Source organism: Palaemon carinicauda, chromosome 8 (assembly GCF_036898095.1).
Source record: "Palaemon carinicauda isolate YSFRI2023 chromosome 8, ASM3689809v2, whole genome shotgun sequence".
Classification (NCBI taxonomy): domain Eukaryota; kingdom Metazoa; phylum Arthropoda; class Malacostraca; order Decapoda; family Palaemonidae; genus Palaemon; species Palaemon carinicauda.
Window position 1 is genome coordinate 70,950,938 of NC_090732.1, and position 17,176 is coordinate 70,968,113.

Sequence of the window (17,176 nt, forward strand, 5' to 3'; positions counted from 1 at the left end):
ATTCCCAGAGAATTTACCTTAAGGTATCCAGAATTCTAACTCCTGGAGCGAATATCCCTAAATAAACATAACCAGGGATATTGCATAATATCAGAGGAGGTATTCTTGACACGCCACATAGCAATCTACACCCTGAATAGAATTAACACTTTGAGGGGTCAAAGTGGCAAGAAAACGAAAAACGAGAATGAAAGGAGAGCCGCTAACAAGGCACCTCTCCTATCTCGCTTCGAGTGCGTACCTAGCGCTGCCGACGGCGCCATCTGCATTCCTTGTAGCGATACACGAGGTGCTACAGATACTGTATTATAGGGAGGGGTCCTATAGCCCTTTTTAAGAAAAAGGAAGGGCGGGTCCATCAGGACGACATGGCTATCTCACCCAAAAATAGATTTTTCGCATCGCTTAAAATCCGTTTTCTGGGCTCAGGCCATGTCGTCCTGATGGAAGTATACCAGAGCATTACTGTATCTGTGGATTCTCAGATCATGCCGTACCATCAAGAAATTATTCCTCGGTCAGCATAGACCTAGAGACCTAAGATGTTACCGTCATACATCATTTCATCTAAACATAAACCATGATAGTGCTTCCTGCCCCCTACAGGGAAGAGTCATACTAGACTCTGGAAAAAGTCTCAAGGAGTACATATAACTATGTATGAATAACAGACAAGCCAATATAGCGGTCTCACCCTATATTATGTAAAGCAAAGTTTGTAAAAGAACCGCTCGCGTCGATATGAAATACCGACAAATTTCCCGGTGTGCCGTTCTATTACTGGATTGGACAAAGGTTTATATCCGAATAGGAAGAAATTTGTATATCCGCCACCGTCCCTATAGGGCATGAAGTCCTCCCTACTAGGGGAAAGCATAAACCAATGAATGTTTGCTTGTAGTAAGGAACAATCTTTAGGATTATTCATGTTAAAATTATTCATAATTTAAAGTAATGCTAAATCATTTTCTAGTGAAATGACATAGGCTAATGAGACACAAGGTTCACAAGAACTAGTTTATTGACAATCAATAGAAATAAAAATAGGTTAATCAGCAATTATCCAAGTATAAGAAGTGGATAACCAACAAATAAGCATAAGGATCATAGTAAGCAGAAAAATTGTTTCACCTGAAAAGAAAGGATATATGCGCCACTTTTAATATTGAGATATTAAAATCACAAAAGTCTGTCTTACTATTCAATCACACTGGCGTCGGAAACGCTTGGCACACGTGTCTGCACTTATGCTTAGTTCCCCTTTGTTCATGGAACAGTCAACGGGGAAACCTTAGTGACCTAACACTTAGTCTGTAGAACAGTCCGTGACTACACACACACCCTTGAATTATTCGTCCCAATTAATTTCACTGTTCCTCGCAGAATTAAACAGCAGGTTTGACGACACTACCTACTGCCACCAAAGATCTCTTCAGTTGCTCCACTTGCTTCGCATAGTGTCTAAAGAATACTCTGGAAGAGTATGAACGAAGATGTTCGAAATTCATGTTATTAAAGAAATTTATGGAAGAGGCAACTTTTCTCGGATCATGACCTGCGGGTGTACTATCTGGATCCGCTCTGCGAATAAAATAGGTGATTTTCGCCCTTAGTTGTTTCAGAGATAAATTTTGAGCCTGATGTTTCTCCTCTAAACAGCTGACCTCCGTTAAAGTCTGAAGTCCTACGAAGATAGACCTTTAGGCACTCCACTGGACATAGAGATGCATCTTCTTTCAGAGGGCAGATTCTCCAAGGACCCCACCTATTGGTGGGTAGCTCGTTCTTGGCAAGAAACGTTGGGTCCGGAAAAAGGTTTAGTTCTCCCCCATCTAAGAACTGAACATGACCTTCCTCTCTCGAGAGGGTTACTATTTCACTAACTCTAGCCACCGAAGCGAGTGCAAACAGAAATATAACTTTTTGGGTCAAATCCTTTAAAGGACACTCCTCATTGTTCAACAGTGAAGCAAAATGAAGAACCTTATCCAGAGACCATGAAATGGGTTCCGGAGGTGCTGATGGTCTGAGCCAGCACAGGCCTTCGGAATTTTGTTAAAAATGTCGTTAGAGAGGTCGACCTGGAAGGCATAAAGAATAGGTCTTGTCAAGGCGGACTTACACGTTGATATTGTGTTGGCTGCTAAACCTTGACAATGGAGGTGGATGAAGAATGATAAGCAGAAGTCTGTCGAGATCTTTTGTGGATTCTTCGCCTTGACAAAGGACACCCACTTCCTCCATGATGACCCATATTGTCTTCTGGTGGATTTGGACTTATATTCCTCTAAAAAGTCTATACTGTCTCTTGATATCCCGAAACGTTTTCTCACTTCTAGGGAGAGAAAATCATGAGCTGCAGGTTACGGGTTTTCTGTGATGAAGCGCAGACAGTCGACTTCTGAACTCGCCGAGTCAAAACTGGATCCGGTAGCAGTAGAAACTTCAGCTGTAGTTCTAATGCCAGAGGGAACCATACGCTGTTCGGCCACTTGTGAGCCACTACTGCCGCTTTTCCTTTGAAAGATCTCAGTTTGTCGAGGACCCTCAGTAGAAGGTTGTGAGGAGGGAACAGGTAAATCCTGGACCATCTGTTCCAGTTGAGGGACATAGCGTTCAATGCTTCCGCTAGGGGATCCTTGTACGGGGACATGTAGAGAGGTAACTTCTTGTTGTCTTTCGTCACAAAGAGGTCTATCTGCAGTTCCGGGACTTGACTCAAGATGAAAGAGAATGATCCTGCGTCTAGGGACCATTCTGACTCTATCGGCGTGAGCCTGGATAGAGCGTCCGCCGTCACACTGCGGACTCCTTGAAGGTGAACTGCTGACAAGTGCCATCTCTTCTTCTCTGCTAGCCGGAAGATGGCCAACATCACTTGGTTGATTTGAGGTGACCTCGATCTTTGTCGATTCAGGCATCTCACTATCACCTCGCTGTCTAGTACCAATCTTATGTGGATCGAGTGGCGAGGGGAGACTTTCTTCAATGTAAGAAGTACTGCCATGGCTTCCAGAGAGTTTATGTGAAATTTCTTGAATAGGTTGGACTAGGTTCCTTGGACCTTCTTCCGGTGAGAATGACCTCCCCATTCTTCCTTCAAGGCGTCTGTATGAATAGTCATAGAGGGGGGAGGTGGCTGAAGAAGCACCGATTTCTTCAGATGTTTGGCTTTGGACCCCGGCTTGAGAAGCGTTCGCAGACGAGTCGGTATTGGTCTTATCAGATCTCTTCGCGCGTTTGATGCATATTTTCTCCAAACTCCGGTTGCATCCTTTAGCTGTGCTCTTAGCACTGGGTCTATTACTGAGGCAAACTGGAGAGAGCCCAGCACTCTCTCCTGTTTGCGTCTTGATATCCTTTTGGATTCCAAAAGTCTCTTGACAGAACCTGCTATTTCTTTCCTCTTCTTTACCGGGATGGAAAGTTGGTGTGACAGTAAGTCCCAGTGGATTCCCAACCACTGAAACTTTTGAGATGGAGAAAGCCGAGACTTTTTTCTGTTGATCTTGAAACCTAGATGTTCCAGGAACTGGATCACCTGTTGGGAAGCTTGTATGCACTCTGTCTTGGATGCTGCCCACACCAGCCAGTCATCCAGGTAGGCAACTACTTGGATTCCCTTTAGGCTTATTGTTGGAGAGCTGCGTTTGCAAGCTTCATGAAGATTCTTGGGGCTATGTTTAGCCCGAATGGCAAGGCTCTGAAGGTGTAGAGTCTTCGTTGTAGCTTGAATCCTAGGTAGGAGGAGAGGTGACGACTGATTGGAATGTGCCAATAAGCGTCTGACAAGTCTATGGAGACGGTAAATGCCCTCTTGGGTAGTAAGGTCCTTATGTGTTGGAGTGTTAGCATCTTGAACTTGTAGTTCACTATGAACTTGTTGAGTGGCGACAAGTCCAGAATGACTCTGAGTTTTTCTGAGTCCTTCTTTGGAACACAAAACAGCCTTCCTTGGAACTTGATGGACTTTACCCTTTGGATTACTCTTCTCTCCAAGAGTTCTCGGATGTATTCTTCCAGAACGGGGGTAGAGTGTTGGAAAAATTGTGGGAACGGAGGTGGAGTGCTGTACCAGCTCCAACCCAGTCCATTCTTGATTAGGCTGTGGGCCCAGGGATCGAAGGTCCTACGATTCCGAAAAAGATAAAGTCTCCCTCCTACCGGAAGCATTTCACTTTTGCTGCTGTTGACCTGAGGCCTTGCCTCCTTGACCGCGTCCTCCTCTGAACCCCCTTCCCCTTGAGGGGCGTCTAGACGAACCTCTGGCTGATCCTCTAGCTCTTGGACGAAAGGTAGTAGACTGCCCTTCAAATGCTGGGTTAAATGCCGGAGACTGCGTTGTCACAGCTTGGGTACCAACTGGTACGTGGTCGGGGTTTGTGTCACCATCTGGGGCACTGCGGTCAAGGGAAGTTACTGCTGTTGCTGAAGTTACTGCTGTTGGTGTCTGTACGGCTTGGCTGGCCGAGAGGGTAGCCTGGGCTTCTTAGTCTTCCTTTTTGGTTGGGGACCCTCATCCGGGGAAGACTATCTTTTGAGAGATAGGCCCCACTTCTGGAGAAGGTTTCTATTTTCTGTGGCAGCCTTATCCACTACCTCTTTGACCGCTTCACTAAGGAAGAGGTCTTTACCCTAAATGCAGGAGGAGATTAATTTCCTTGGTTCGTGCCTCACCGCAGCCGAGGTGAACACGAACTCCCTACAAGCTCTCCTAGCTTTGACAAAGCTGTAGAGGTCCTTCGTCACTGTGGCCAGATGTGTTTTGGCCACTACCATAAACATCTCTTGACCTTTGGGGTCACTTGCCATCGTCTCCAGAGTCGTTTGTAGAGACATTGAAGCGGCAAGTCTTTCTTTTGTCTCTTGCTCCCTACCCAAGATAAAATCAGACAGCTTCGGGAGGTCTTCACCGAACTGACGTCTGGCAATATCGGCCTCCAACTTCCCGACTGAGAAATTAAGATGAACGTCCTTCCAGTCTTTCTGGTCCATGGGTAAGGCCAAGGACAGGGGTTTACACTCCTCCAAGGAGGGACATGGTTTACCTGCCTCGACCGCTTTCAGAACAGCCTTAAATCCCTTTTCCATAAAGGGGAAGGCTCTGGTAGGAGAGGCCACAAAGGAAGGATGCTTCTTACTCAAAGCAGATACCTTTGAGTTTGTGAAGCCCCTCTCCTTCAATGAGCTTGACAGTAAGGCTTGTGCTTTATTGTGGTCAAAAACTATGACCTCCTTCGGCCCCGTCTCTTCCTTTGAGGCTGGCTCCTTCCTAAGACGGACATAGCAGTCCGGGTACGACTCCTTGCTGGGCCAGAACTCCACTTCCTCGAAGGGAATTGAGCCCAACTTCTCCGAAATGATGATTTTTCCTGTAGTCATAGGCATGTGCTCGGCATACCTCCAAGGATTGGCATCCGAGCACAAGGGAAGGTCCTTCACGTTGAGCTTCTTCTGGGGCCCACGTGATGCTGTAAGTCTTCGCATCTCTAACTTCATTGAAGCTTCCTTCTCATCATTCTTCTTCTGCATCTGCTGAATCATTTCAACGATGGAAGAAAGAGTCCTTCCCAGATCCTCTGGGATAGCAGACAATGTTGAGGGAACAGGTTCAGGGGCCTGAACCAGAGAAACCGACCCCTCGTCGATTTCCTCCTCCTCAGTATCCGGAGCCTGGGTCAGCTCCTCTTCCTGGTCTTCTGCCAGAAGGTCCTTTTCAGTGTACTCGGACACCTCAGACATCCTATCGTTCAGTTGGATGTCTTGTAGGGCGTCCAAGACTTCAGAATCCACCGGAATCTGAACCAGAGGTATCTCCGCTTGAGGCTGGGGAATCCCTGCATCCGCTGATGCCTTGGTAAGCCCTCATCTTCTCACTTGGAAGATACGGGCCAGAAGTATTCTTCTGGAAGCCCCTCACCCAGGTTCGAAGCTTTTCCCTCGCTGCGTCCCTTGACTCCGCCGACTTAGGGGCGTCAAACGCCTCGGTAATCAGGTTAGTGCATATTGTACATACCTGCGGGTCCCAATACCGGAGATCACCTTTGGAGACTGCGCATGCTGCGTGCCTCCTGCACAACTCATGTCCACAGAAGTTCTTACTGCGGACGTTGCAGAACATACTCCAGCACTTCGGATGGTCCTCCTGTAAAGAGAAGAAATTCCATGAGTACCAAGTGAAAGACACATCACTGGATAACTAATGTTAAAATATATATAGCTTAAATTAACTAAGCTAGAAAGGAAAGAAGGAAAGACACACACTTGTATTTCCCGCCCAGCCAATTGCTGTAACCTCCCAGTTAATAAAACTTTATGGTTAATCTTATTCTGGAATAACCATCAAGGTATTTCCAAAGGAAAATGTAGGTGCAGCTCACACCAATATAAATAATTTTAATATACTGGATAGTTAATAAAGAAAGAACTCTCTTTCTTCATCTGTACGGTCTCACAAAAGGCTGTACAAGACAACACAAGAATGTTGGAAAAACTTAGTTATAATATATTCTATACTATAGTTTTCTCCATGCAGTATATACTATACTGTAAAAATACTGGCTACTGTATATAATATAACGTGCCGGCCGGCATGTACCTTAAATTAGTTCCAAGGTATACTACCTTTAGACTACTGGGTGGAAGATCGCTGGCTCAAATGTGTGTGCCGGCCGGCAACTATAAACGCTAGCACCCGGCTGCCGGCCGCTAATCGTAGCGGCCGGCAGATCTTATGGTGAGCTTCTGTTGCCGGCCGGCAATGGTATGCTACCTATGCCGGCCGGCAGCAAAAGGGAACCAGAGAGCTTCCACCTGCCCGGCTGCCGGCCACTTGAGCCAGCAGTCGGGCTAGGGTACAAACACTAGAAGAGAAACAGAATGGATGTAAGGACATAAGACGGCACTGCCTTACAGCCCTGCATCCAGAAAGAGTGAACATAAGGAAGGGGAGAATGTGAAATTCAGGCTTCCTTCTATCCAATGCCGCCTGGCTCTACTCGACAGACATGGATGTGAGACCAAGGGAGGTCTGGGGAACACTCTAAAGAAGTTAGACCTTTGCCGGCCGGCAAAGGACTGTGTCAGCTCCACATCTTAACCTATAATAGGTACATATGTAGAAGGACGGCCAAGAGATGTAACGGCTAGGCCATTACTAAGGATAGGGGGGAAAGGGAGAAGAGGGTCCTACAAACTCCGCTTTAGTAATAGATCACCCCTTGGCCAAGAAAGCTCATCCTAGCCTAGGGGTAATCATGGGAGGGAAGCTGGCAATACTTGCCATCTCCCTCAGTACTAAAACAAAGTTTGGTGTTGTTATTCAGGAGGAAAGAAGAATCTTATCCTTCAAACCGAGAACAACAACACTGGACTAGTCTGCTAGATCACTAGAAGAAGGAATCATCTCATACAGAAACCTTCGGAAGTGGTCTAGGGAGGCTAAGCCTCCTATGTCTGCCCCTGGCCTGGCAAAGGAATCTCATTCTTTATGCTAGAAAGAAGCAGACCCAGACTGAATACTCTGATGTCCTGCCCCCTCCTGAAGCCAGATTCTCTGGAAACAGGAAAGAACAGAACACCCTAATATAGTTATATCCAAATGTTTATTCAGATAAACCATTAGGGTTAAGCCTAAGGCTTAAAACAGAGGGAAAAGGGATTGCGCTTAATCTCTGAGGAGAAAAGAGCAACCGGGGAGTGTACGAAAGTATACTAGGGCTCCATAGGCTACTAGCCTAGGCGCGAAGAGAATCGATTACCTAAATCACTGAAACTCTCTCGTATACGATCTTGGAAGAAATATCAACAATATATTATATGTATAAAACTGCCTAAAGCTTCAATAAATTTTAAAACACTTGGAAATCTGAATATCATGCATGAAAGTACTAGGGCCAAACGCCTAGGCTACTAAGACTGACGAAGGCTAGGATCGGTATTTCAATCGCCGAAACAGAAATACTAATGGCATCATATACAGAATTCCTATGTAAAGCTAAACAGCTAAAATTATTAAAGCATAAGGGCCGGGAACGTCGCTCTGGCTAACTAAATGACTCATGCATGGCGAGCGACAGCGTCCAGGACGCCTCCGGTAGGCAACACCTCTTGTAACGAAAATATCGCCATCGAATTATTTTAAAAACACCAAGAGCTTACATTTATACATAATAAAGATAATACTCAACTTTCCAGAGGCAGAAGAGGCTGGAGAAAGCATCATAAGGTTGAGAAAATCCAAGATTTACGAGAAAACACAGGGAAAACACCGAGTTGTTGAGCTACGTAAAAAGGAATGAAGATGGCGCCGTCGGCGGCGCTAGGTACGCACTCGAAGCGAGATAGGAGAGGTGCCTTGTTAGCGGCTCTCCTTTCGTTCTCGTTTTTCGTTTTCTTGCCACTTTGACCCCTTGAAGTGTTAATTTTATTCTGGGTGTAGATTGCTATGTGGTGTGTCAAGAATACGTCCTCTGATATTATGCGATATCCCTGGTTAAGTTTATTTAGGGACATTCGCTCCAGGAGTTAGAATTCTGGATACCTTAAGGTAAATTCTCTGGGAATACCACCGTAGTCAAATATACCCAAGGAAGCTACCCTAAAGGAACTTCCATCAGGACGACATGGCCTGAGCCCAAAAATACATATATATTTATTTTTGGTGGTGGTGGTGTATGGTTAATTTCAAGTTTTGTTAGTTTTTTAATGGTGTTAGTTTATTGTATGTTTAGTCTCCAAGTTTATAATTAGGTTTAGTTTGTAAGAAATCGTTTAAGTGTGATTAATTTGGTTTGATTTATTTTAGTTTGTAAGAAATATAGTATTAAGGTTATGTTTTGTTTTTATGTCCTTTTGGTTTTAGAGTCCTGTTTATGATAACGTAAGGGGAAAGTTTGTGTTGCGGAGACAATTGTCTGTTTAGTGTGACATCCTGCCATAACCACTATGCATGGCATTTATAGACACGAGAAAGCTTTTGAGTGTGTAAAAAATTCAGCAGTGATGAAAGCATTTCAAAAGTAAAGAATATATGAATCTTAGGTTGGATGTAAATCCTCTAGCTTCTGCTTAAGGTCTTTATTTATGACAGTCTATACCCCGAATTTTCAAAGCTCGTCAATACACCGTCTTCTCTTCCTTTCCCTACTCTTTTTGCAATAAATAGGGACCAATTCTCTTATTTTTAATATTCATCTGTTATATAAATCATCAAAATACAAATATTATGTTCGTTATCTTTGATCCTTTGGGTATATGAATTCTAATTCAATTACTGCAGTATTATATTCGGATTTACTGTGTAAGGAGAAATAAGGAAAATGTAGAGCATCCAACAATTTTTTTTCACACTTTGATAATATTTTTGCATTGTATTTATGTAAAATTCACAGTTGCTATTTAGCTACCTGGCCGGGAAAAGCGATTTTTGCTGAAATTCATCGTTGTCACAATTATTTATGAATGGTTTCATCATTGTTGTTATTTGTGTCTACTAGGAAAAGAATCTAAGTAACTCTACATAAACTTCCATTGAAGAAAGGAGTCTCCTTACTAGTGATCTTACCTCCTCTAAAACACAGAATTTGTGAAAATTGCTTGTTGAATTTGAAGTTCTGAGTGTCTGAATGACGTCATCTGGAGCTTCCCCGAATAGCTGCGAATCTTGCCAACCTTATAAAGAAAAATAAATATGATTAAGGTTAGAGCTACGAGCTGATCTCCTAAATAAGATATGCGTGTAATAGATTTACCTATTGTTATATGGTCTTAAATCGTTTGTTTGTTATGGATTGTTCTACCCTATGTAAAACAAGGGCTCTTGCGCTGGTAGCCCGTAATGATCTTGCATGCCAAAGCATTTTTGTAATCAACTGCTCTGGATTAGTGACCGTCACTTGTACAAGGTATAAAGACTTTGCAGAATTATTTCAAGCAGTAGTTTTACTGCATCTCAATTGATTCCGTTTAATTTTCGTTCAAATTAGGAGAGTAACGAAAAAGGGATTTTCTTAAACTCTACGACCTTGACATTACTAGCATCATTCTGTAAGTATGATAAAAAACTTCCTATTTATATGTTATATTTTTTTCCTAAAAATTTACTTTTAAATGAAATATTACTAAATAAGTGCGGGTAATTTTCGTAAACAATATTATTAGAAATTTATACATGAAATAATGAATAGGGCCACATTTACTCGAGATTGTGTAAACGAAAATATTCGTAGCAGAGGATATGCTTCGTATATGGGGACTGTCATAGCAATAAGTTATATTAACAGATTATACAAACAGATATAGAATTATGTCCTATATAGAAAATTATGTCATATATAGAAAAATATGTCATATATAGAAAACGATGCGTTATTTAAAATGATGCGTCATTATTCACCATAATCATCATCATCATCTCCTACTACGCCTATTGACGCAACGGGCCTCGGTTAGATTTTGCCAGTCGTCTCTATCTTGAGGTTTTAATTCAACACTTCTTCATTCATAATCTCCTACTTAACGGTTCATAGTCCTCAGCCATGTAGGCCTGGGTCTTCCAACTCTTCTATTCCATTATGGAGCTAAACGTTTGTTGAACTAATCTCTCTTGGGGAGTGTGAAGAGCATACCCAAACCACCTCCATCTACCCCTGATCATGATCTCGTCCACATATGGCTCTCAAGTAATCTCTTATGGTTTGATTTCTAATCCTGGTCTGCCATTCAACTCCTAATATTCTCTGAGGGATTTGTTCTCAAATCTAGTAATATATTTGAGATTGTTTCATTTTCATATCATGATTCATGTTCATAGAGTAACACCGATCTAACTAAACTGATATATAGTCTGATTTTTATATGTAATTTCGGGCGATTTGATTTCCAAATTTTACTTAACCTAGCCATTATCGGATTTGCTTTTTCAACTGTTCACTAAACTCTAATTTTAAAGACCCTGTATTGGAGATCATAGGTCCCAAAAACTTAAATGACTCCACCTCGTCAATCCTCTCTCCCTCCAATGATATTTCATCTTCCAATGCATACTCCGTTCTCATCATCTCTGTCTTTCCTCTATTTATCTTCAGACCAATCTCGTATGATATTTCATGCATTCTGGTAAGCAAGCATTGCAAATCCTGTGGTATACACCTAACAAGGACAGCATCATCAGCATACTCTAAGTTTGCTAAATTTCCATCACCAATCGAGTCCAATCCTTCTCCACTATCTCTGACTGTTTTACGCATTACAAAATCCATGAGGAGGATAAACAAACATAGGTGACAACACATTCCATTGAAGTACTCTGCTGTTCACTGGAAACTCATTTGATAAGACTCCATCAACATTAACTTTGCACTTGCTATGCTCATGATCAGACTTAATCAAAATTACATATTTAAGAGGAATTCCATAATAACGCAAGACTCTCCACAAAATTGGCCGGTGCCTACTATCAAAGGCTTTTTCATGATCCACAAACGCCATCAAAAGGGGATTTCTATATTCTATGCATTGCTGTACATGTCTCAAAGTGAAAATTTGGTCAGTGCAACTTCTACCTTTTCTAAATCCTGCTTTTTCATCTCTCTGCTTTTCATCAATCTTTCTCTCCAGTCTCTTTAGAATAAGCATACTATGTATTTTCATAACAACTGACGTAAGTGTTATGCCTCTGTAATTATTGCAATCAGTCAGGTCTCCTTTATTTTGCTATTTTCACCAACACTTCTAACTCCCATTCATCAGGTTTTGCCTCCTAATGTCACCTTCTACAAAATAATCTTGTAAGTAGTCTGCGAGTCATTTCATTTTCGGTCAGTATCATCTCGGCAGTACTCCATCATATCCCGGGGCTTTCCATCTCTTTAGTTTTTTTGAAGATAGCTTCGGCGTCACTATTACTAAATCAATATTATTTAATCAATGTTTTGGTATTTTGTTTCTTTGTTTATGGATGATTTTCAGGATTATTTTAAAAACAGACGGTAAATATATTATGATATCTTCTTGAAAGCATTAGTGAACCGGGAATAATACGGGCCATTTATTTCATATTCTGTTTAATGTTAACTAAATGCATTTTTTTCACTAAGTAATTTTTATAACTTAAAGGTAAATCAACTAAAAAAGATACACCAGCGTTTTTTTTATCCAAAACCATCCGTTTTCATTTTACAAGTTATGCGATTGCTTAAGTGAAATATCTAGTAGTATTAAACTTTCTGGCATATGCACTGCTTAATGTATTTCCGAAGAAATCTCATACACGTAAAGTAACTGCATAATGATTATTTCTATTACTATCATTACTGTATTATTATTATTATTATTATTATTATTATTATTATTATTATTATTATTATTATTATTATTATTATTATTATTATTATTATTATCATCAGGGAAGCAGAATATTACAAGCTCCATGGGCCCAGTAGGAAAGCAGTGCATGATGGAAAAGGGAATTATGAGGAAAATAATAAATAAAAACAATAAAGAGGAATAAGGACAACGAAAGTAGACAACAAAAATAAACATATGATATAAATAATACTATGACTAGGGGATAAGACTCCTGGTTTCCTGATCAATAAGAAAAATATATTTCCATCCATTTTAAAATTCTGAAGTTCCATGATCCAACGACACATTTAAGAAAGATAATTCCACAACATGGTCACAAAAAAAAATTTCTTGGAAACTGTTGCTGTAATTTAGGGCAAATCTGTTACTGTGAGGTGACCAATGTTCTAGTCTGGGAAGATCTGAATGCAAAGGATGGTAAGAATTGTGAAAACCTGTATACAACATGCACAACCAGGTAACTGAGCGAATATGTCAGATCTTGATATCAAGATCAGGGATGTAGAAATTTCATAGATCTCAGGGTTTCGTCCATCAATTTAAGATAAGAGTCAGTTACTTCAGTCCAATCTGGCGAACAATATTCAAAGCATGACTTAAAATGTCATCAGTATAGATGGGACTTCCAAAACCTTGAAAGGCCTGTTCAGCACGCCTATATTCTATACAATTTGAAATTATATAAACCAGAAATATCCTTAAAAGTAAATTTACAATAAAAAAAGAAATGACAAGAACTTTAGATGATTTGCATTTAGGTGATGGAATAGATCTAATAAAAAGGCCAGAGTAGTAGTGATCTAGTATCCTAGGCTTACTAACAATCCTACTTAAGAGTTTATTAGCGTTTTACTGCATCCTCATCATTTGCACAATGCATTACTTTTAGCTAGTTTCTTGTTATTAGTTTCAGAAATCGTTGGTCTGCCTTCAGGAGAGGGGATTGATGCTAAGAGAATAGCATCATCTGTATAAGCAGCTACCTTGTTTCAAAGGCAAAGTACATATAGTTTCCATTATGAAATATGTTTAGCAAAGACGAGTACCACGACGAACACCTACAGTGCCCAACAACTACTCTTTAAATTACTATATATTAGTTAAAAAGTCAATAATAATACTATGAAATGATTCACTATCTTCTTTGCATTTAAGTTTGGAAATTATTTCTTCATGATTAATAATGACAAAAAACAGAGCTAAAGTCAAGACAAATCATACTTTCTTCTTGGCCTGAATCTAGGAAATAAGTCTGAACGATACTGAATATGGAAAGACGTATCACAAACACTCAGGCCATTACAAAAGTCAAACTACAATTTAGGGAACAGGTGATTCCTTTTAGCATACTGTTAGCATTCAGAGCAGACGTTACCAAACTTTAGATAAAATAATGTGAGAAAATTGGATGGTATTTGGAAGGGCTGGAACTATCACCACCACATTTACAATTTTTTCAACAAGTACAATAAAGAAGCTCTATTATCCAATTCACCAAAATAAAAGACAATTTATGAGATGATTATTTAGGAATTTTCACAAAAAGAGAAATTCAGAGGAAAACATGGAGTTTGGATCTACATCAGGATCAAAGGAAAGGACTCGTAATTCCAAACGATTGAAAGGCTAAAATCTATAGTAGTTTCAGAAACAGGAATACTGGTTGCTGTTAAACTAAACAGAACCATTTGGTTTAAACAAATGAGTGATTGACAAGTCTACATAAAATAGTGGAGATTATGAAAATAGCCCACAGTAATAATATATATGCTGGTTGTACCAGAACAGATTTTTTTTAGCCATATTGTATCTATTTCCGGATGAAGCTTAAACTCCTTAAGCCAGAATTCTTAGTTATATTCCTTTTCCAAAAATTATAAGCCTCTTCTCCAGATAAACACGTCTACAATCGTCCCTAAACAATGTTTAACTTTTAATACCATGATTCAACAAAAAGGTTGTAATTTGTATATCTATGATGTTGATAATATTTCTGTTTAAAGGAACAATAGCTTTAACTTCACACTACAATTTCAACAAATTTATTCAAATCTGCTTCAGATGGACGTTTGTTTTATAATAACACCTGGTAATCGGTGAATATTATATCTGATAATCTGAGCAATTATCAGACTTGTGGCGGCTTCATCTATAATTTGTTTACAGAAATTTTACTAGGTTATGGAAATCATAAGGAGAAACATATAGCAACCATTAACTCTTTTGAGCATTAAAATCACCAACAAATGCAGAGAAGGCCATTCATCATCTTTCCATACTTTAGACATGCTCGTGAGAAGATAATAAGGAAAATTGTTGTTTCAATCTGGATTCCTTTAGATAGAATACAAATAGGAGTTGTTATGCCTCCCACAGACCTTTAGAAATGGAATTTCATGGCATCCACTAACCTTCCTGTTCTTATAAACTGCCCCCACCCCTTTTGCCGTAAGGGTGGCATCACGTTTAGGATTACTTGTTTATTAAGGCCTTGACTGAGGCATCTAAGCCTTATAAAAAAACCAGAAGTTTAAGTTCATGATGGAGTATCATATTATCTGTAGGCAAAGTAAGGGCCAGTAATATTACCACATATACCACGAAAATTGCAAAATATCAAACGACATTTATTCAAGGAGTATAGAAAACAAAGGTTCAGGATTATGATCAACATCTTCAGCCATTTCAAGTATGAAAATTAATGAAAATACTACATATTTAACAATAATGATATCAATATCATCATGAACAACACTGTGTATAAGGACAGAAATCAGAATCTATAGAAAAGGAAACAATCTTAAAAAAATACTGACTCACTATGTACAACAAAGTATCCTCCAGCATGCTCACTTCGAATGAATGAAGGACTGTAGTGATTTCTTTTTTTAAATGAAGATCAAGATAAATATAGGGATAAGGAAAGCTCTTGATAAATCACCACATATATATATGACCCTTCTAACAAGCTTACTTCTCCCCATTTCATAAAGAAAAAAAGAAAAATTAAAAGCTATAATTGACAGAAGAGACTGTTTGAGTCTATTCCCAAGCATGTGAAACTAATTGCTTTAATTATGTAATAGATTTGTCTTTCGTCGTTTTATAGTTAAGAAAAAATTTAAGCTTGAATATCCTTATTTGTAAATCCTACATGTGTAATATATTAGATATTACTTGTTTAAAACACATGACGTACAGGTCATTGTGGAAGTAAGAGAAGTGTGAGAAATGCCATAGTCATATTCTAAGCAGGATGCGAATGCCAAACCTCAGCAATGTAACATTTTTCATGAAGAGTAAACACAACCAAGCCCCGTGAGAAAGAAGTTGTCTATGAGAACGGAACAAGTACCTTCCGGTATTAATGTTGTGTTTACTATAAATCCATAAGTGCTGAGATAACTATGTAAACTTTAGCATGAAATTGGATATTTGTATCAGTTCACTTTAAGATGTCATACGGAATGGTCATCCGACCAAACCAGCTATACTCCTGTGATGGAGATGTTAACACTGTTCTTAAAGAATAAACTATTTTAAAGTTAACTTACTTAGACTTTACTTGAAGATGTAACATACTAAATCTAATCTATAACACATTTAAGATGACATTTGAAGAGAACCCAAATGTGTGTTAACAACAGTAGCACACCAATAAATGGTGGCAGCGGTAAAACTCTAAGAACCAGAGAAAGATCTTCAAGAACCAGCGGTAAAACTCTAAGAACCAGAGAAAGGTCTTCAAGAACCAGTGAATAAAACTCTAAGAACCAGAGAAAGATCTTCAAGAACCAGCGAATAAAACTCTAAGAACCAGAGAAAGATCTTCAAGAAATCAACAGTAATGAATCTACAATTTTGACTAAGTATCATAGTCCACCGAAGAAATTAAATATTTAATACCAACAAATGAATGTTATACAAACTGAGGAACTGGATCTTCAATGAACATCCTAAGAAAACCAAGGACTGACATTCAACGTTTACAAAACATTGAAGAAACATATCCAGGAAGCACTAAATTCAACGGAAATCGGACCGAAAACATTCACCCAAACATCAATAGGAAGGAACAATCCAGTGCGAGAGAGAGAGGAAATGACGACATCACACTTCGCCATATAAACCGAAGCTAAGTACGATTTCTTATTCATTTCAGCTTTGAGCAGTGAGGTGTAGTTACCACGAGTCGATCGTCCATTATTACTGGGGTGAGTTGTTTGCTAGTCTTCAATTTCCTTTCATTAAAGGAAACTGTGTTCAACTTCGAATTCTCGTCTAGAATTTTTTTTTCTCTCTGTGCTAATTACGTTTTCTTTCAGAAGTTCTCGGGAAATATCTTTGTATTAGTATAATTGTTTTGGGGGATTTTGTTATAATCTTTATCATTTAGTGCTTATGCGTTTACGCAGTGGACGTCTGTATTCATATAGATATTTTGATAGGATTGCAAGGGGTCGTAGAGATAGAAAAAGAAATACCGTAAACATGATGCCCCCTGTGAGCCCCACCCCTGGACCGAGTAACCCAACCCAGGACATAGTAACCCCCCTCCTATTGTGACACTAGTAAATGCTCGCTTTGCAATCCTTCCTTTTCAGGGTCGGATTAATGGGTTCTTGCCTCAGAATGTGGAGTCATGGATTTCATCCATCGATGCCCATTTAAATGCAAAACAAATCATAGACTCGTTTGTACAATTACAAGAAGCTAAAAGTTTTATAGACTTTTCTAAAAGAAGGTGAGAGTGCGTATTTGAGGGGTGTTTCATTTCAAGAAGCAGTTACCTGGGATGATTTCAAAG

General features: G+C 39.7%; 1 protein-coding gene across 2 annotated transcripts in view; it reads right to left on the minus strand.

The window, feature by feature from the left end:
• LOC137645749 (gamma-glutamyl hydrolase-like) overlaps positions 1–17,176 on the minus strand; it is a 225,155-nt gene that overhangs the window by 24,020 nt on the left and 183,959 nt on the right. For both annotated transcript variants that reach the window (XM_068378650.1, XM_068378649.1), the window contains one exon: positions 9,566–9,672. In XM_068378650.1, coding sequence (XP_068234751.1) covers positions 9,566–9,672 — 107 coding nt within the window. The remainder of the gene's footprint in view (positions 1–9,565; positions 9,673–17,176) is intronic.